Source organism: Hyperolius riggenbachi, chromosome 2, assembly GCF_040937935.1.
Source record: "Hyperolius riggenbachi isolate aHypRig1 chromosome 2, aHypRig1.pri, whole genome shotgun sequence".
In the NCBI taxonomy this organism is placed as follows: domain Eukaryota; kingdom Metazoa; phylum Chordata; class Amphibia; order Anura; family Hyperoliidae; genus Hyperolius; species Hyperolius riggenbachi.
Genome location: NC_090647.1, coordinates 451119593 through 451139926, shown reverse-complemented (window position 1 = coordinate 451139926; position 20334 = coordinate 451119593). Strand labels below are relative to the sequence as shown.

General features: G+C 45.2%; 1 protein-coding gene across 1 annotated transcript in view; it reads left to right on the top strand.

Moving 5' to 3' along the window:
* Positions 1-5600, top strand: part of APOO (apolipoprotein O) — a 104724-nt gene extending 99124 nt beyond the window's left edge. The window contains exons 8-9 of the mRNA XM_068270060.1: positions 2990-3075; positions 5410-5600. Of these exons, the coding sequence (XP_068126161.1) occupies positions 2990-3073 (84 nt within the window). The 3' untranslated portion in view covers positions 3074-3075; positions 5410-5600. The remainder of the gene's footprint in view (positions 1-2989; positions 3076-5409) is intronic.
* The last annotated feature ends 14734 nt before the right edge of the window (positions 5601-20334 follow it).

Genomic DNA, 20334 nt, shown 5'->3' with positions numbered 1-20334 from the left:
TTTTTTTTCACAAAGTGTCATTTTCCGCTAACTTGTGACAAGAAATGAAATCTTCTATGAACTCACCATAGTCCTAACAGAATACCTTGAGGTGTCTTCTTTCTAAAATGGGGTAATTTGTGGGGTTACTATACTGCCCTGGCATTTTAGGGGCCCTAAACCGTGAGGAGTAGTCTTGAAACCAAATATCGCAAAATGACCTGTGAAATCCTAAAGGTACTCATTGGACTTTGGGCCCCTTAGCGCACTTAGGGTGCAAAAAAGTGCCACACATGTGGTACCGCTGTACTCAGGAGAAGTAGTATAATGTGTTTTGGGGTGTATTTTTACACATACCCATGCTGGTGGGAGAAATATCTCTGTAAATGACAATTTTTTGATTTTTTTTTTACACACAATTGTCAATTTACAGAGAGATTTCTCCCACCCAGCATGGGTATGTGTAAAAATACACCCCAAAACACATTATACTACTTCTTCTGAGTACGGCAATACCACATGTGTGACACTTTTTTGCAACCTAGGTGCGCTAAGGGGCCTAACGTCCTATTCACAGGTCATTTTGAGGCATTTGGATTCTAGACTATTCCTCGTGGTTTAGGGCCCCTAAAATGCCAGGGCAGTATAGGAACCCCACAAGTGACCCCATTTTAGAAAGACGACACCCCAAGGTATTCCGTTAGGAGTATGGTGAGTTTATAGAAGATTTTATTTTTTGTCACAAGTTAGTGAAAAATGACACTTTGTGAAAAAAACAATTAAAATCAATTTCCGCTAACTTTTGACCAAAAATAAAATCTTCTATGAACTCGTCATACACCTAACATAATACCTTGGGGTGTCTTTCTTCTAAAATTGGGTCACTTGTGGGGTTCCTATACTGCCGTGGCATTTTACGGGCCGAAACCGTGAGTAGTCTGGAAACCAAATGTCTCAAAATGACTGTTCAGGGGTATAAGCATCTGCAGGGGTATAAGCATCTGCAAATTTTGATGACAGGTGGTCTATGAGGGGGCGAATTTTGTGGAACCGGTCATAAGCAGGGTGGCCTTTTAGTTGACAGGTTGTATTGGGCCTGATCTGATGGATAGGAGTGCTAGGTTGGTGATGGGAGGTGATTGGTGGGTGTCTCAGGGGGTGGTTAGAGGGGAAAATATATGCAATCAATGCACTGGGGAGGTGATCAGAAGGGGGTCTGAGGGGGATCTGAGGGTTTGGCCGAGTGATCAAGAGCCCACACAGGGCAAATTAGGGCCTGATCTGATGGGTAGGTGTGCTAGGGGGTGACAAGTGGTGACAGGAGGTGATTGATGGGTGTCTCAAGGTGTGATTAGAGGGGGGAATAGATGCAAGCAATGCACTGACAAGGTGATCAGGGCTGGGGTCTGAGGGTGTGGGAGGGGGCAGATAGGGGTCTAATCTGATGGGTAGCAGTGACGGGGTGACTGATGGGTGATTGATGGGTAATTAGTGGGTGTTTAGAGGGGAGAACAGATGTAAACAATGCACTTGGGAGGTGATCTGACAGCGGGTCTGCAGGCGATCTGATGGTGTGGGTGGGTGATCAGATTGCCCGCAAGGGGCAGGTTAGGAGCTGATTGATGGGTAGCAGTGACAGGGGGTGATTGATGGGTGGCAGTGACAGGGGGTGATTGATGGGTGATTGACAGGTGATCAGTGGGTTATTACAGGGAAGAACAGATGTAAATAATGCAATGGCGAATTGATAAGGGGGGGTCTGAGGGCAATCTGAGCATGTGGGCTGGTGATTGGGTGCCCACAAGGGGCAGATTAGGGTCTGATCTGATGGGTAACAGTGACAGGTGGTGATAGGGGGTGATTGATGGGTAATTAGTGGGTGTTTAGAGGAGAGAACAGATGTAAACAATGCACTTTGGAGGTGATCTGACGGCGGGTTCGCAGGCGATCTGATGGTGTGGGTGGGTGATCAGATTGCCCGCAAGGGGCAGGTTAGGGGCTGATTGATGGGTGGCAGTGACAGGGGGTGATTGATGGGTGATTGACAGGTGATCAGTGGGTTATTACAGGGGGGGATAGATGCATACAGTACACAGGAGGGGGGGGGGGTCTGGGGAGAATCTGAGGGGGGGGGGGATGATCAGGAGTCCCCAGGGGGCAGTTTAGGGAATTAAAAAAAAAATAGCGTTGACAGATAGTTACAGGGAGTGATTGATGAGTGATTAGGGGGGTGATTGGGTGCAAACAGTGTTGGGGGGTGGGCAGGGGGGGTCTGAGGGGTGCTGTGGGCGATCAGGGGGCAGGGGGGGCAGATCAGTGTGTTTGGGTGCAGACTAGGGTGGCTGCAGCCTGCCCTGGTGGTCCCTCGGATACTGGGACTACCAGGGCAGGAGGCAGCCTGTATAATACACCTTGTATGTGGCGATTGCCGGCGCTTCCGAACGCCCGGCGGGTTGTCGTTGCGGGTGGGCGGAACCAGTTGCCGGGGGAAGCGTGCGTCACCAGTGACGCAATCGCTCCCCCGGCATGCCGAAAGGACGCAACGCCCATGGGCGTATTGCGGTCCTTTCGGCGTCCACTTTGCCGTCGGCTGTGGGCGGTCGGCAAGTGGTTAAAATGGGAAATGCTAAGAAGGATTTTCTCTTTTTTTACTGTAGAAAAATCACTAAGATCAAAACGTGGAAGGTGCAAAACATATGTTATGTAAGTAGAGCAAGTATTTATCTACTTATATATGTGTGTTTTTTTTCTGAGATAGTATGGCTGACAGCTCCTCTCTAAAGTCTAAAACTAATCAGAACGCTAAGGGGGTTAAGAAATATCACATCCCTGTTTACCTCAAACCTAGCATAGTATAATATGGCTGACAGCTCCTCTTTAAAGTAACTTTATAGTTAGTAAACGTTGTTTCCCTGTCAAATAAATATTGAGACACAGTTGACTGCTCTCGGGGTAATAATGCATATAAGTTTACTGGTTCTTCATTACATTTTGTGTTTTTATTTCAAAGCCTGTGATCTCATCAGCAAGCGGAGTCCAGTCATCACCTGAGGGGGCGTCACCACCACAAAGTTCATCTGCAAGCTCCAGCTAAAGGTGAGCTTGAATCATCATAACAATGAACTGGATACAGGGTCAGATATATGTTTTTGGACCTCTATTGGCCAATTGTCTTGTATTCCCCTTCCCCATTTCCCACCAGCAGCCCCCCATTTTCCATGCACAGCCCCACTGATGCTAGTCTACTTTAGTGGACCCAGCAAGTAACCTCATAGGGAACAATTCTCCAATCCCAGTACACTCTTACAGCACAAAGCATTGTGATTGGCCAATCAGTGTGGGCGTAGTTTACTACAACCTATTGGAAACCTAGCAGTTCAAGGGAGTGCTGTCCACCCATTGAAGAACCTGATGAAGAACCGAGATGGTTCGTAACATGTAGTGTGGCTCCACTATCAATACATGCTTTAATTAGCAAGCCTTTTGTGTTCCGCCTCTTCACTGCTTTAGTGCTGTCCACCCAATAACGTTAGCTGAATTTCCCTATGGGGTTTCCTGCGGGGTCCCCTAAAGTAGACTAGCGGTGCCCCACTTCCATGTGCAGCAGACCCTATCTGTCATGTGCTGCAGGCATCCCCCACATTAGAGAATCCCGTAATAGAGATAGTAAATGAGATGAAAGCAATTCCGACTTGCATGTAAATTGCGTGCAACTTCCATGCAGCTTGGAGGTGGGCCAGTCAGACTCAACAGGAAGTGCCTTGGCTCAGTCCCATGCTTCAGTTACATGCTGCATACTATCTGCATACAAGTTAAGAATTATTTGCCTTTCATTGACTATCTTTATGCATTTGGAAAGTTTAGGAGGCGCCCAATTTGAGTTATATGTAAGTTATCAAATTGAAAAGTTAAGTCTGAATAGATTCTCCTGTAAGAGAGAGAATGAAATAAAATTTCCTCGACAGTATGATAAAATATGATTTCATTTATTAATTGCGGACAGCACTGGGACAACGCGTTTCTCGACGTAAGCCGCTTCCTCAGGGCCAAATGAGTGCCGGCAGTAACGCTCAGACAGGTTCAGAGGCGCCTGTGTATACAACGATACACAGGCGCCTCTGAACCTGTCTGAGCGTTACTGCCGGCACTCATTTGGACCTGAGGAAGCGGCTTATGCCGAGAAACGCGTTGTCCCAGTGCTGTCCGCAATTAATAAATGAAATCATATTTTATCATACTGTCGAGGAAATTTTATTTCATTCTCTCTCTTACAGGAGAATCTATTCAGACTTAACTTTTCAATTTGATAACTTACATATAACTCAAATTGGGCGCCTCCTAAACTTTCCAAATTTATCTATTATATCCTACCTGGTAGGAGTCTTTTCACTCTCTCCCACCAGGAGAGTTGAAAATATCTTTTCATTTTGGAGTTGCGACCAAGAAACCGCGGGAAAAGGCCGAGTGGAGACGGCATTTCTCCATCTGCATACACGAGTGGTTGCCTCTTTAGAGCAACCCACCTTTGTGAGTATAGTTTCACTGAAATTCTGTACTTTGAACTTATCAAGAGGGTATCACACCAGATCGGGCTCCCGGTGGCCGGGTGTTTCTTTGTGCTTGTTTATTGCCAGTTTCTGCATCTTTATGCATTGGTATGAATTTTTTTTTTTTATGATAGACTATTCCTTTTCTTGCTTTTCACAAGTTTTTAAGAATAGAGATCTCATTCCCCTTGGCCTAGATGTACTCTCCAATTCAATTATTTATGTATTTTGCATTATGCAAAATCCGTAGAAAAAACTCACTTGGCTGTACTACCTTGTGAAGAACACCATCCTGTCTTGTTTCTCTGGAATGTTCGGATTCTACTCACCAGTAGCCACATCAAGCATCACTTTTTGGCATGCTGGCATCACGTTTTGGGGTGGAGTGACCAGAAGGCATAATTTGGTTTCAGAGAGCGGGTGGGTGCTTCATATGTACAGGACCGGGACTAGGCTCAATGACAGATATGGTACCCCCCAAAACGGCATTGGGCCCCTTAGTTTCTGTCCCGCCCCCCGCCCTAACGCCAGCTAGTGGACTTCCAGGTCTCCCAGACAGGTTTATAGTGGTCCCTGCGGCCACTGCAGAGAATTTGGCAACAGAGTGACTCACCTGTCCAGCCAGCCTGCTCCTCCACCAGTCTGTGTGCTCCTTGTCTTCATCACCGCTGGTGCCTTTTCTCAGGGGCCTGCTGCATATGACTCACATAACATGCTGACGTGTCACTGAGAAGAGGCGTCCTGCGTGGATAAAAACTCGCAGACTGATAGAGGAGTGTGCTGGCCGAACAGGTGAGTCGCTCCACTGCCGAATTCTCTGCAGGGAGTCTGTGAGACTCGAGTGTAATTGGATTCTGTAAATAACACATTTTTCTATTTTCAGATTTTCCTCTGTGGCGCAGTTACGCTGTATAGCTGCTTCCTCTCCATCTCAGGAAACCCACATCCCGCACTGATGCACCTGAAGGGAATAATGTCTTTGTGGAGGAGAGATCCAGCACCCAGCAAGTGCTCATTGCTGTTATTTATGTACCAGATTTACTCCACACAATAAAATCTTTTATTTGCATTTTATTGGGCTTGTGTTTGACTTTACAGACTCCTACCGAATCTGCATATGCTGTGTATCATTTTTTATTTGTTATATACTACAGACCAGAGATCTTTTGTGGCTGTAATCAAGTGTCATTACAGCTCCACTGAAAAACACACAGCAGGCAGATAAAACGCACAAACAAAAGTTAGACTTTTTGCTGCCTAAAGCAAAACATTTTGTGTATGCAGTTTGGTTCCCACCACTGCAATAGTTGTAGCCTTCTAGGAAGAGGATGAGGCAGCACGTCACTCACCCATTCTCTCATCTGCAGTTTAGCAAAGGGATCATCAGCCACATGTCTTGCTTCCTCTGACTACAGCGGTGCTTCATGTGACCTGGAAACACATACTAAGGCCACGTACACACATCAGACCATAGTCTTTTGAAAATGAAAGATCACAGACCAATTTTACCCCCTTCCATGTAGTATGAGAGCCATACCTTTACAGTCTTTTCTATGGAGCTGAACTCCCCATCAGAAAAAAAATCTTTGCAAGATGCTGCACACACAGATGCTGTACAGACACAAAAGATCAGTATCTGCAAAAGATCTGTTCCTGCCAAAGATCCGTTCCTGCAAATTGCATTCATAGTCTATGAGATCTGCAGATCATCATATACACCTTGTTTAACTAACATTCATCTGCAGATCAGACAATCATCTGCAGATCTGAAAATCCATCCTGGTGGATCTGATCTGCAGATGAATGTCTGTTAAACAAGGTGTGTATGATGATCTGCAGATCTCATGGACTATGAATGCATTTTGCAGGAACGGATCTCTTGCAGGAACAGATCTTTTGCAGATACTGATCTTTTGAATGTGTACAGCATCTTTGTGTGCAGCATCTTGCAAAGATTTCTGTCTGATGGGGAGTTCAGCTCCATAGAAAAGACTGTAAAGGTATGGCTCTCATACTACATGGAAGGGGGTAAAATTGGTCTGTGATCTTTCATTTTCCAAAGACTATGGTCTGATGTGTGTATGAGCCTTAACAGATCATATGAGGCACTGCTGTAGCCATAGATACTGGACACTGGCCATGCGGCTGGAGAGCCCATCGCTGGAACACGGGCAGATTTATCAAAGCATTACCGACAGTTTTTTCTTCTTAAACTGTTCTAACCAGCAGAGGAACTGTTCTGCATGATAGTAAGAAACTTCTCAAAGCCTACGTAATACAAGCAGTTTAGTTTGGATTTCTAGAGCTGCACTATACTTAAGAAAAGTGCAAATCCATCTCTAAATTGCTGCAGATTAAGAAGTGCTTCTAAGCAGTTCTCCAGATAGTGCAGCTGTGCAGGCTAGATGTTTTGTGAAGGGCTCCTCCCCCCTCACTCAGAGCCTGCTGACAGCAGATGTGTTGGTTACCTCAGCAACAGCAATTTACCTCACACACTGCACTGTCTGAGAGACCTTCCTAACTCCCCCTATTCCTAACAGTTTAAGAAGGGATCTGCACTATTTAGTGATTTCTTAGGATGTCTGAAACAGTTCTGCACAGATTTCTAAAAACCTACTAATATTTTGTCTCAGACACTCTTGATAAATGTCCCCCACAGAGAGCGGGTGAGTAATTGGGACATTTGGGAAAAGATCCGCCGTCCATTAATTATAAGAATTTGTTGCTGCCTTGAAGAACTGGCCTTGTGCAGCAGATCCACCAAGTGGTCAGGTGCTCAGTCTCCAATCACTACTTCCTCCCTCCAGGCCCACATCCTGCGCAAGTAGCAGTGATGCAGGGCACGTCATGGGGCAGTGTCTGAGAGTGGTCCCTGTTGCAGCTGCAATTTTATAAATCAAACCACACTGGTCCTTTCTATCCTGCTTCATTTTCCTTCATATTAATGTTTGAAAATTAGAAATATATCAATTTTAAGGATGGAAATAAAGTTTAAAGGGGTTCCGTGGCCCTTTTTCAAAATGCAATTTAAATGAATAGATTTGTTCCTTTCACACGTACTAATCTTTTTTTTCCCTGTCTCCTGTAGAAACAGCTGTGCTGTCTCTCTCCTGCTTCTTTCTAATTATTCGTCTAGTTAGACGAATATTGTGCTGCAGGAAGACGCAGACAATACAGCAGCTGTTCCTCCCTGCTATCTGCTTCTCCCTCCCCCTGATCCATCTGATGAGTCATTACTGACCCCTGTGCACTGACCCGGAAGCATTTTACATTGCAGCCATCTTGCCCAAAGGTTTAAAAATTATATTTTTATTAATGAAGTTATTTATTGGAAGCGGGGAGTGGCAAAAATAGGAGAAATGAAGAGGGGGAATAATGAGGTAAACAGTAATAAGTTTATTTTAATGTACTGTAAATTCACCACAGATCTTCTTTAAAGTTAACCACTTGAGGACTCAGCCTTTACCCCCCCTTAAGGACCAGCGCTGTTTTTTCCATTCAGACCACTGCAGCTTTAACGGTTTATTGCTCGCTCATACAACCTACCACCTAAATGAATTTTGGCTCCTTTTCTTCTCACTAATACAGCTTTCTTTTGATGCTATTTGATTGCTGCTGCGAGTTTTACTTTTTATTATATTCATCAAAAAAGACATGAATTTTGGCAAAAAAATGATTTTTTTAACTTTCTGTGCTGACATTTTTCAAATAAAGTAAAATTTCTGTATACATGCAGCGCGAAAAATGTGGACAAACATGTTTTTGATGGAAAAAAACCCATTCAGTGTATATTTATTGGTTTGGGTAAAAGTTATAGCGTTTACAAACTATGGTGCAAAAAGTGAATTTTCCCATTTTTAAGCATCTCTGACTTTCCTGACTACCTGTTATGTTTCATGAGGTGCTAAAATTCCAGGATAGTATAAATACCACACAAATAACCCCATTTTGGAAAGAAGACATCCCAAAGTATTCACTGAGAGGCATAGTGAGTTCATAGAAGATTTTATTTTTTGTCACAAGTTAGCGGAAAATGACAGTTTGTCACAAAAAAAAAAAAAAAAAAAAGGTTTCCATTTCTGCTAACTTGTAACAAAAAAAAATGAAATCTGCCATGGACTCAACATGCCCCTCAATGAATACCTTGAAGTGTGTATTTTTCAAAATGGGGTCATTTATGGGGTGTGTTTACTGTCCTGGCATTTTGGGGGGTGCGGAATTGTAAGCACCCCTGTAAAGCCTAAAAGTAGTCATTGCACTGTGAGCCTCTTAGCGCAGTTTGGCTGCAAAAAAGTGTCACACGTATGGTATCGCTATACTCGGGAGAAGTAGTACAATGTGTTTTGGGGTGTATTTTTACACATACCCATGCTGGGTGGGAGAAATATCTCTGCAAATGACAATTTTTTTATTTTTTTTACACACAATTGTCCATTTACAGAGTTATTTCTCCCACTCAGCATGGGTATGTATAAAAATACACCCCAAAACACATTGTACTACTTCTCCTGAGTACGGCGATACCACATGTGTGGCACTTTTTTGCACCCTAACTGCGCTAAGGGGCCCAAAGTCCAATGAGTACCTTTAGGATTTCACAGGTCATTTTGAGACATTTGGTTTCAAGACTACTCCTCACGGTTTAGGGCCCCTAAAATGCCAGGGCAGTATAGGAACCCCACAAATGACCCCATTTTACAAAGAAGACACCCCAAGGTACTCAATTAGGAGTATGGTGAGTTCATAGAAGATTTTACTTTTTGTCACAAGTTAGCGGAAAATGATTGTTATTGGGTTTTTTTACCAAGTGTCATTTTCCGCTAACTTGTGACAAAAAATAAAATCTTCTATGAACTCACCATACTCCTAACGGAATACCTTGGGATGTCCTCTTTGTAAAATGGGGTCATTTGTGGGGTTCCTATACTGCTCTGGCATTTTAGGGGCCCTAAACCGTGAGGAGTAGTCTTGAAACCAAATGTTTCAAAATGACCTGTGAAATGCTAAAGGTACTCATTGGACTCTGGGCCCCTTAGCGCAGTTAGGGTGCAAAAAAGTGCCACACATGTGGTATCGCCGTACTCGGGAGAAGTAGTACAATGTGTTTTGGGGTGTATTTTTACACATACCCATATTGGGTGGGAGAAATCTCTCTGTAAATGACATTTTTTTGATTTCTTTACACACAATTGTCAATTTACAGAGATATTTCTCCCACCCAATATGGGTATGTGTAAAAATACACCCCAAAACACATAATACTACTTCTCCTGAGTACGGCGGTACCACATGTGTGGCACTTTTTTGCATCCTAACTGCGCTAAGGGGCCCAGAGTCCAATGAGTACCGTTAGCATTTCACAGGTCATTTTGAGAAATTTGGTTTCAAGACTACTCCTCACGGTTTAGGGCCCCTAAAATGCCAGGGCAGTATAGGAACCCCACAAATGACCCCATTTTAGAAAGAAGACACCCCAAGGTACTCAATTAGGAGTATGGTGAGTTCATAGAAGATTTTACTTTTTGTCACAAGTTAGCGGAAAATGATTGTTATTGGTTTTTTTTACCAAGTGTCATTTTCCGCTAACTTGTGACAAAAAATAAAATCTTCTATGAACTCACCATACTCCTAACGGAATACCTTGGGATGTCCTCTTTGTAAAATGGGGTCATTTGTGGGGTTCCTATACTGCTCTGGCATTTTAGGGGCCCTAAACCGTGAGGAGTAGTCTTGAAACCAAATGTTTCAAAATGACCTGTGAAATGCTAAAGGTACTCATTGGACTCTGGGCCCCTTAGCGCAGTTAGGGTGCAAAAAAGTGCCACACATGTGGTATCGCCGTACTCGGGAGAAGTAGTACAATGTGTTTTGGGGTGTATTTTTACACATACCCATATTGGGTGGGAGAAATACCTCTGTAAATGACAATTTTTTGATTTCTTTACACACAATTGTCAATTTACAGAGATATTTCTCCCACCCAATATGGGTAACGTGTAAAAATACACCCCAAAACACATAATACTACTTCTCCTGAGTACGGCGGTACCACATGTGTGGCACTTTTTTGCATCCTAACTGCGCTAAGGGGCCCAGAGTCCAATGAGTACCGTTAGCATTTCACAGGTCATTTTGAGAAGTTTGGTTTAAAGACTACTCCTCACGGTTTAGGGCCCCTAAAATGCCAGGACAGTATAGGAACCCCACAAATGACCCCATTTTACAAAGAGGACATCCTAAGGTATTCCGTTAGGAGTATGGTGAGTTCATAGAAGATTTTTTTTTTGTCACAAGTTAGTGGAAAATGACACTTGGTAAAAAAAACCCAATAAAAATCATTTTCCGCTAACTTGTGACAAAAAGCTAAATCTTCTATGAACTCACCATACTCCTAATTGAGTACCTTGGGGTGTCTTCTTTCTAAAATGGGGTCATTTGTGGGGTTCCTATACTGCTCTGGCATTTTAGGGGCCCTAAACCGTGAGGAGTAGTCTTGAAACCAAATGTTTCAAAATGACCTGTGAAATGCTAAAGGTGCTCATTGGACTCTGGGCCCCTTAGCGCAGTTAGGGTGCAAAAAAGGGCCACACATGTGGTATCGCCGTACTCGGGAGAAGTAGTACAATGTGTTTTGGGGTGTATTTTACACATACCCATATTGGGTGGGAGAAATATCTCTGTAAATGACAATTTTTTGATTTCTTTACACACAATTGTCCATTTACAGAGATATTTCTCCCACCCAATATGGGTATGTGTAAAAATACACCCCAAAACACATTGTACTACTTCTCCCGAGTACAGCGATACCACATATGTGGCACTTTTTTGCACCCTAACTGCGCTAAGGGGCCCAGAGTCCAATGAGTACCGTTACCATTTCACAGGTCATTTTGAGAAATTTGGTTTCAAGACTACTCCTCACGGTTTAGGGCCCCTAAAATGCCAGAGCAGTATAGGAACCCCACAAATGACCCCATTTTACAAAGAGGACATCCCAAGGTATTCCGTTAGGAGTATGGTGAGTTCATAGAAGATTTTATTTTTTGTCACAAGTTAGCGGAAAATGACACTTGGTAAAAAAACCCAATAACAATCATTTTCCGCTAACTTGTGACAAAAAGTAAAATCTTCTATGAACTCACCATACTCCTAATTGAGTACCTTGGGGTGTCTTCTTTCTAAAATGGGGTCATTTGTGGGGTTCCTATACTGCTCTGGCATTTTAGGGGCCCTAAACCGTGAGGAGTAGTCTTGAAACCAAATTTCTCAAAATGACCTGTGAAATGCTAACGGTACTCATTGGACTCTGGGCCCCTTAGCGCAGTTAGGGTGCAAAAAAGGGCCACACATGTGGTATTGCCGTACTCGGGAGAAGTAGTACAATGTGTTTTGGGGTGTATTTTTACACATACCCATATTGGGTGGGAGAAATATCTCTGTAAATGGACAAATGTGTGTAAAAAAAATCAAAAAATTGTCATTTACAGAGTGATTTCTTCTACCCATCATGGGTATGTGTAAAAATACACCCTAAAACACATTGGTCTACTTCTCCCGGGTACGGCGATAGCACGTGTGGCACTTTTTTGCAGCCTAACTGCGCTAAGGGGCCCAACGTGCAATGACTACCTTTGGGCTTTACAGGGGTGCTCACAATTTAGCCCCCCCCCCCCCACATGACAGGACAGTTAACAAACCCCACAAATGACCCCATTTTAAAAATAAGACACCACAAAGTATTCCATGAGGGGCATGGTGAGTTTATAAAAAAAATTCTTTTTTGTCACAAGTTAGCAGAAAAGGATACTTTGTGAAAAAAAACAAAAAACAACAATTTATGCTAACTTGTGACAAAAAACAAAATCTTCTATGAACTCACCATGCACCTCACGGAATACTTTAGGGGGGCCTCTTTCCAAAATGGGGTCATTTGTGGGGTCTGTCCTGGCATTTTAGGGCCTCTGCAATCATTACATGTATGGCCAGTATTTCTGCTATACTCCTTATATTGGGCATACAGGTAGTGCATTCTGGGCTGAAAGGAAAAATGAACGGCAAACATCCCTTCATTCGCATCGATCAATGTGGATGAACAAATATCTGCCAAAAAATGTGAAACAAAAAGAAAAGAAAGAGAGACATAGGAGCTGCCACCCCAAAAATCCAAACCCACCAGCTCGTATGCCCAGGCAATCCTGATTTATTCATCCACATTGATCGATGTGAATGGAGAAATCATTGCTTGAGTTCTTTTTTGATACAAAGTGCTTGCCAAAGCATATGAACCCCAACACCACACCTTGGCCCATATGCCTCGGCAAACGTATCTTTTTTACTGTGGAGGAGAAATCTCGTCCTACAGCGCTGCATGCACTGATTTTGTGTAACCTGACAGAAGCGCAATGCTTCTGTCAGGATGCACCATCAGTGCTGCAGCTGATTGGTCGGTCGGTCGGTCGGTCTGGATAGAAAAAAGAGAGAAGAAAAACGAAAAAAACAAAACAAAAAGGAGGGGAAGGCGTCCGCCTGGACATAGGAGCTGCCACCCCAAAAATCCAAACCCACCAGCTCGTATGCCCAGGCAATCCTGATTTATTCATCCACATTGATCGATGTGAATGGAGAAATCATTGCTTGAGTTCTTTTTTGATACAAAGTGCTTGCCAAAGCATATGAATCCCCAACACCACACCTTGGCCCATATGCCTCGGCAAACGTATCTTTTTTACTGTGGAGGAGAAATCTCGTCCTACAGCGCTGCATGCACCGATTTTGTGTAACCTGACAGAAGCGCAATGCTTCTGTCAGGATGCACCATCAGTGCTGCAGCTGATTGGTCGGTCGGTCGGTCGGTCGGTCTGGATAGAAAAAAGAGAGAAGAAAAACGAAAAAAACAAAACAAAAAGGAGGGGAAGGCGTCCGCCTGGACATAGGAGCTGCCACCCCAAAAATCCAAACCCACCAGCTCGTATGCCCAGGCAATCCTGATTTATTCATCCACATTGATCGATGTGAATGGAGAAATCATTGCTTGAGTTCTTTTTTGATACAAAGTGCTTGCCAAAGCATATGAATCCCCAACACCACACCTTGGCCCATATGCCTCGGCAAACGTATCTTTTTTACTGTGGAGGAGAAATCTCGTCCTACAGCGCTGCATGCACCGATTTTGTGTAACCTGACAGAAGCGCAATGCTTCTGTCAGGATGCATCATCAGTGCTGCAGCTGATTGGTCGGTTGGAAAAAAAGAGAGAAGAAGAAAAAAAAAAAAAAAAAAAAAGCAAGCAAGCAGCAAAGCACTTCAATAACATTAACTTTTTAAACTTTATTAAATATGTTCAAACCAAACAATAACATTGGTAACCAAATATTAACTTTTTTGCTTACCTGTTTTTTTTTTTTTTTTGTTTTTTTTTACCTGCGAGCTGAGGATAAACTTCTCCTCCCCCATGGGTCAATGTGCAAAGTGCAAATCGCACAGATATGTGGCGAAGTACATTATGCATTCTGTCCCAAGTGAAAGGAGAGGTTTCTGGCAGGCCAGTGTATTTGGATCTCTCAAAACCTGATGTTTGGGTTCACACTGCATACTGGCCTATCCGGTCGGTCGAGCCCGCCGCACCGTCTCGCCCAAAATAGATCTTCAGGGAATACCACAAGAGTAGCATTCGGCCTAGTAATTAACTGCGTCGCCGTAGACTAACATGACTTCCGGGCCGACCCAAATTGCCGCAGAAGCCACGCAGTAACGTAGGCATGCACTAGCGTTAAGTCAAGCACTTCCGGCGTAGGGGGGGACCGCAAAGTGTGACTTTTGCTAGGCAATTTGCCCTAACGCATCGCGCCAGTGTGAAATAGCACTGAGAGACCCTTGTGTGCCTACTGCTGTGTCTGTAGTTCCCTAGGTTCTAAAAGTGTGCCTTCTCGTGGTACCTCTCATAACACTCCCCTAGGCATAGGCCAGGCTGGTCAGGACAGCGGGGACAGTAAACGGGGGTGTCATGCCTTATTCCAGCCTTGCTGCAGACACGACATCTTTTTCTGGGGTTGCGTTGAGTTGGGGTACTGGGAATCGGGTAGGCGTAATGCCTTCCATGCAGCCGGCTAGTTGCATTTGGGGGTTGGGCTCTGTCACCTTCTGGATAGAGGAGTGCCGAAACAATGTCTTCCTGGAATTGAAGGAAAGATCCAGTTCTCCCAGCCTTACTGTAGAGAACAAAGCTGTTGTACATCGCCAATTGAATTAAATACACAGACACTTTCTTATACCAGCGTCTAGTTTTCCGGGAAATTAAATAGGGCCCTAACATCTGGTCATTGAAGTCCACCCCTCCCATGTTGGCATTATAGCTGTGGACGGCGAGGGGCTTTTCAATGACCTCTGTTGCCCGTGTAATTTGTACTGTCGTGTCTGTGTGAATGGTAGACAGAAGGTAAACGTCCCTCTTGTCCTTCCATTTCACCGAGAGCAAGTCATCGGTACACAAGGCGGCCCTCTCCCCCCGTTGAAGTCTGGTGTTAACGAGCTGTTGGGGGAAGCCCCGGCGACTAGGCCGCACGGTGCCACAGCATCGGATTCCTTCTAACTTTAAGTGCTGAAAGAGGGCCACACTTGTGTAAAAGTTGTCCACATAAAGATGGTACCCCTTCTGGAACAAGGGTGACACCAAGTCCCACACAATCTTTCCAGTGCTCCCCAGGTAGTCAGGTCATCCGACCGGCTCCAATTTTGAGTCTTTTCCCTCATAGACCCTAAAACGAGATGTATAGCCTGTGGCCCTATCACAGAGCTTATACAGTTTCACCCCATACCGGGCGCGCTTGCTTGGGATGTACTGTTTGATGCCAAGGCGCCCGGTAAAATGTACGAGGGACTCATCTACACAGATGTTCTGTTCAGGGGTATAAGCATCTGCAAATGTGGATGACAGGTGGTCTATGAGGGGCCGAATTTTGTGGAGCCGGTCATAAGCTGGGTGGTCTCTTTCATGACAGGTGTCGTTGTCATTGAAATGCAGGAAGCGCAGGATGATCTCAAATCGCGTCCTGGACATGGCAGCAGAGAACACGGGCATGTTATGTATTTGGCGTGTAGACCAATAAGAGCGCAATACATTTTTTTTAGTAATACCCATGTTGAGGAGAAGGCCCAAAAAAATTTTAAGTTCGGAAACTTGGAGTGGTTTCCACCGAAAAGGCTGGGCGTGGCAGCTTTTCGGATGGGCGGTTATAAATTGTGTGGCATATAGGTTGGTCTCAGCCACAATTAAGTCAAGGAGATCCTGGGTGAGGAACAGTTCAAAAAAGTCTAGGGCCGATCCTAGTTCAACTGTCTCCACCTGGACTCCAGACTGGGCGGTGAAAGGGGGCAGTATGGGTGCGGCGGGATCAGGGGAATGCCAATCAGGGTTTGCCAGCACCTCTGGAAAACCAATGGGAGTACGGGCCCGTCTACTTGGTGGCTGCGGATCGGATCTTAATTCACGTACCACCGAACCAGTTTCTACTTCCAGGATGGTGTCCGCCACTTCATCAGGGTCTTCTGCGGAAGTACTGGTGTTGATAGGCCCAGGAGATGCTGCGCTGCTGGTGCATGCCTCACCAAGAAAAATCAGATCAGCGCCACTCTGCTGCCCTTGAGACTGATCTTCCGCCACCTGCAGTCCAGTGACATGGGGTGTGGTACGCCTGGCTCTAGCCGGGACCTCAACCTCGTCATCGGAACTATCGGTCTGAGAGCCACTGCTGTCTACAGGATCGTACTCTGAACCCGAAGATTCGTCGAATAAGTCGACCCAATCATCCTCATCCGACTGGTCCATGTACCTGTAGATGTCTTCATTGGAAAACCTCTTTTTTGCCATGGTGGCCTGCTAAATTTAGGAGGTATTCCTCTGAGACTACCCAGGAAAAGAGCACCTACCTAGCGAAAGGGAGTACTTGAGAGGTAGAAAGCTGTGGTCACTGAGTTTAGATAAAAAAAATCAAAACTGATGTTTACAGTGCCACAGCTTGTGTACAGTGTTTTTTGCAGTGATCAGAAAAAAGAAATTTCTGTCACTGCGGTGGGGCGGGCTGAACGCAGTGCAGGCGAACGATCAGGTCTGATCGGGCAAACACTGCGTTTTTTTGTGGATCCTAGAGACCCTAATATAGATCTGACTGTGATCACTAATAATCACTTACAGATACTATATAGTACCAATGCTGATTAGCGACAGTGATGACGCTAATTAGTGACTGTGGTGCAGTGGGCTGAGCACTAACTGACACTAACAACCCTTTTGCTTAGATAACTGGCCTAACTGTTTGTTACCACTAGTGATACTAAAAAAGTTTTTAGATCACTAGGACAGTGATAGTGATGGTGAGGGGGGGGGAGGGGGGGGGGGGGTTGGGGATCAGAGAGCAATCACAAATAATCAAAAACAATCACGAGACAATTACAACACAATTACAGCAATCGGCGCAATCAAAGCCAATCACGGACCAATTGAATCCAATAACGTGACAATCAAAAACCAATTACGTGACAATTGAAGCCAATCACACGACAATCGATGCTAATCACAGGGCAAAACAGCCAATCAGTGGGCAATTGGCACAATCAAAACCAATTACGGGCAATTGAAGCCAATCACGCGACAATCGAAGCCCAATTACGTGACAATCGAAGCCAATCACACGACAATCGATGCCAATCACAGTGCAATTGAGACAATTGTAGCCAAACAAAGCACAATCAAGCCTTACAGACAGGAGATAAGATACACAATGGCAGGGGGGAGAATATACGCAATCAATGAACTAGGACGGTGTGGGGAGGATCGGAAGGGGTGGGGGGTGATCAGATACCCCTAAGGGGTAGTTGGGGGTCTAATCTGATGGATAGGAGTGACAGGTGGTGATAGATGGGTTATTGACGGGTGATAAGTGGGTGTTTACAGGGAAAAACAGATGTAAACAATGGACTGCTGATGTGATCAGGGGGGGGTGTCTCGGAGGGATCTGAAAGGGTGGGTGGGTGATCAGAAGCCCCTAATGGGCAGTTGGGGGTCTGATCTGATGGGGGGCAGTGGCAGGTGGTGACAAGGGATGATTGACAGGTGACGGATAGGTGATTGACAGCTGATCAGCGGGCAATTACAGGGAAGATAGATGCAGTATACGGGGGGGGGGGGGGGAGATCTGAAGGGGTGGGGGGTGATCAGATACCCCTAAGGGGCAGTTGGGGGTCTGATCTAATGGGGGGCAGTGACAGGTGGTGACAAGGGATGATTGACAGGTGACTGATAGGTGATTGGCAGCTGATCACTGGGGAGATAGACAGATGCAGGGGAGATAGATAGGTTCAGTATACAGGGGGGGGGGGGGTCGGGGGGAGATCTGGAGGTGTGGGGGTGATCAGATACCCCTAAGGGGTAGTTGGGGGTCTGCTCTGATGGATAGAAGTGACAGGTGGTGACAGGGATTTATTGATGGGTGATATGGGGGGTGGTTAGGTCTGATCTGCGGGCTGCAGGGGGGTACAGGGGGGTGTCTGATGGGTGCTGCGGGTGATCGGGGGGTCTGTGGGGCTCCTAAAGTGTCTGTGTGTGCACTCTTACTGTGCCTGCTCTCCTCGCTGGTGGTCGATCGCTAAGTGTGACCACCAGCGGGAGGCAGGCAGTATAATACAGTTTGTTACGTAAACAAACTGTATTATACTCATTCTATAGGCCAATTTGAATTTTTACAGCCCGCCGGCGCTGCTGATTGGCCGGCGGGCTGAAGTCACATGGGGGCCGAAGAGTGTGACGTAGCGATCGCGCGGCTACAGCCGCGCGATCGCTCGTTAATCAGGCTGCAGCCGGCGACGCAGTACTGCGTCGCTGGTCCTGCAGCTGCCACTTTGCCGACGCACGGTATAAGCGTGCGGTCGGCAAGTGGTTAATTAAATGCATTTTTTTTTCAATAGAAAATTTTACATAGAACTGTAAATCGTTCTTGAAAGAGGGACAAATTAGGGCGAGGGACAGGGCTTCCAAAGAGGTACTGTCCCTCCAAAAAGGGACAGTTGGGAGCTATGTTGTCACTAGGGAGGCATTGCTGTGAATTGCAGGCGATGTAAACCCCCTTGATGTGGACCACTGCACTGCTCTACCATCTGACCTGGCCAACTCCCAGGGTGTCTAATGCTGGGAATACACCATAAGTTTTTTTAGCAGATAGATGGTTCATTAATTTCAGACATGAAGTGAGTGGAAATTGATAAGAAAATCGATCGGAAAATCAATCGAAAATAAGATCAGACAGTAAATCGACTGAAAAATCTTGTGTATTCCCAGCATAAGCAAACAGCAGGCTGCCAGGCAGTGAGGAACCAGCCACCAGTGAGACACTATAACCAAAAGAACAGATTATTATATTGCAAAAAAAAAAAAAAATAACACATTTTGGAAGTACTAGTTTAAATATACTATTATGAGATTTATGTGAAATGCATTTTTTTAAAATGATGGGGAACCAGGGCTTAAAAGCACACCTGGACTGAGAGGGATATGGAGGCAGGCATGTTGATTTCCTTTTTAAACAATGCAGATTGTATGTGGTATGCAGGGGCCTCTGCAAGCGACAGGTACAGGTTACAAAGAGTCATTAAGTCTGCAGAAAGGATCACCGGTACCCCCCTCCCACCACTCAACCTTCTCTACTTCTCTAAACTGCACTCAAGGGCCGTTAGGATAGCAGGAGACCCCTCCCACCCCGGCAACCGCTATCTCAATCTTCTCCCCTTAGGCCGCCGCTACAGGTCCTTACCCAACAGGACTACTAGACACAGAAACTCCTTCTTTACCCAGGCCATTGATCTCAACCTACCCTCCCACTCACACTCCCTTGCTCCAGCGTTCACACCCGGGTAGACGCCCACCCATGTCACATCACCTTAACTTGTCTTGACTTCTAAGTTACTCTACTGTCCTTCTATACTACTATTGTTATCTGTTCGACTACAGTACTGTATATCTTGTCTGGTGTACTACTGAGCTTGTCTGTGCCAAAAAAAATCCCAGGTACAAATCCCTGTACTTGGCTGATAAACTTGAATCTGATTCTGAGATTGCCTGGCTGTCCTGCTGAGCCTCTATCTCTAATACTCAGCCATACACCCTGAACAAGCATGCAGATCAGGTGTTTCTGACTGCAGTCTTAATGCATTACCTGCATGCTTGTTTCAAGTGTGCTATTCAGACACTACTGCAGCCAAAGAGCAGCAGGACTGCAAGGCAACTAGTATTGGTTAAAAGAAAATAAATGTCAGCCTCCATATCCTTCTCACTTCAGGTGTCTTATAAGATTATCATTCTGTTTTACATTTTCTTTTTCTTTGGTGCAAAAATTCACCGTCCCTTTTTCTTTATTTCGGAACCCCAGACAGATCTGGTTTTGTGATTGGACAAATGCAAATACAGGAGAGCACAGAATTGGCAAACAGCGCCACGGAATATGTTGGCGCTTTATAAATAAATAATAATAATAATAATATTTGGTATTTTACAGATTTAAACAGAGTGCTTTAACCACTTGCCGACCGCGCACTCATAACGCGCGTCGGCAAAGTGGCAGCTGCAGGACCAGTGACGCAGTATTGCGTCGCCAGCTGCAGGCTGATTAATCAGGAAGCAGCCGCTCGTGCGAGCGGCTGCTTCCTGTCAATTCACGGCGGGGGGCTCCGTGAATAGCCTGCGGGCCGCCGATGGCGGCTCGCAGGCTAAATGTAAACACAAGCGGAAATAATCCGCTTTGTTTACATTTGTACGGCGC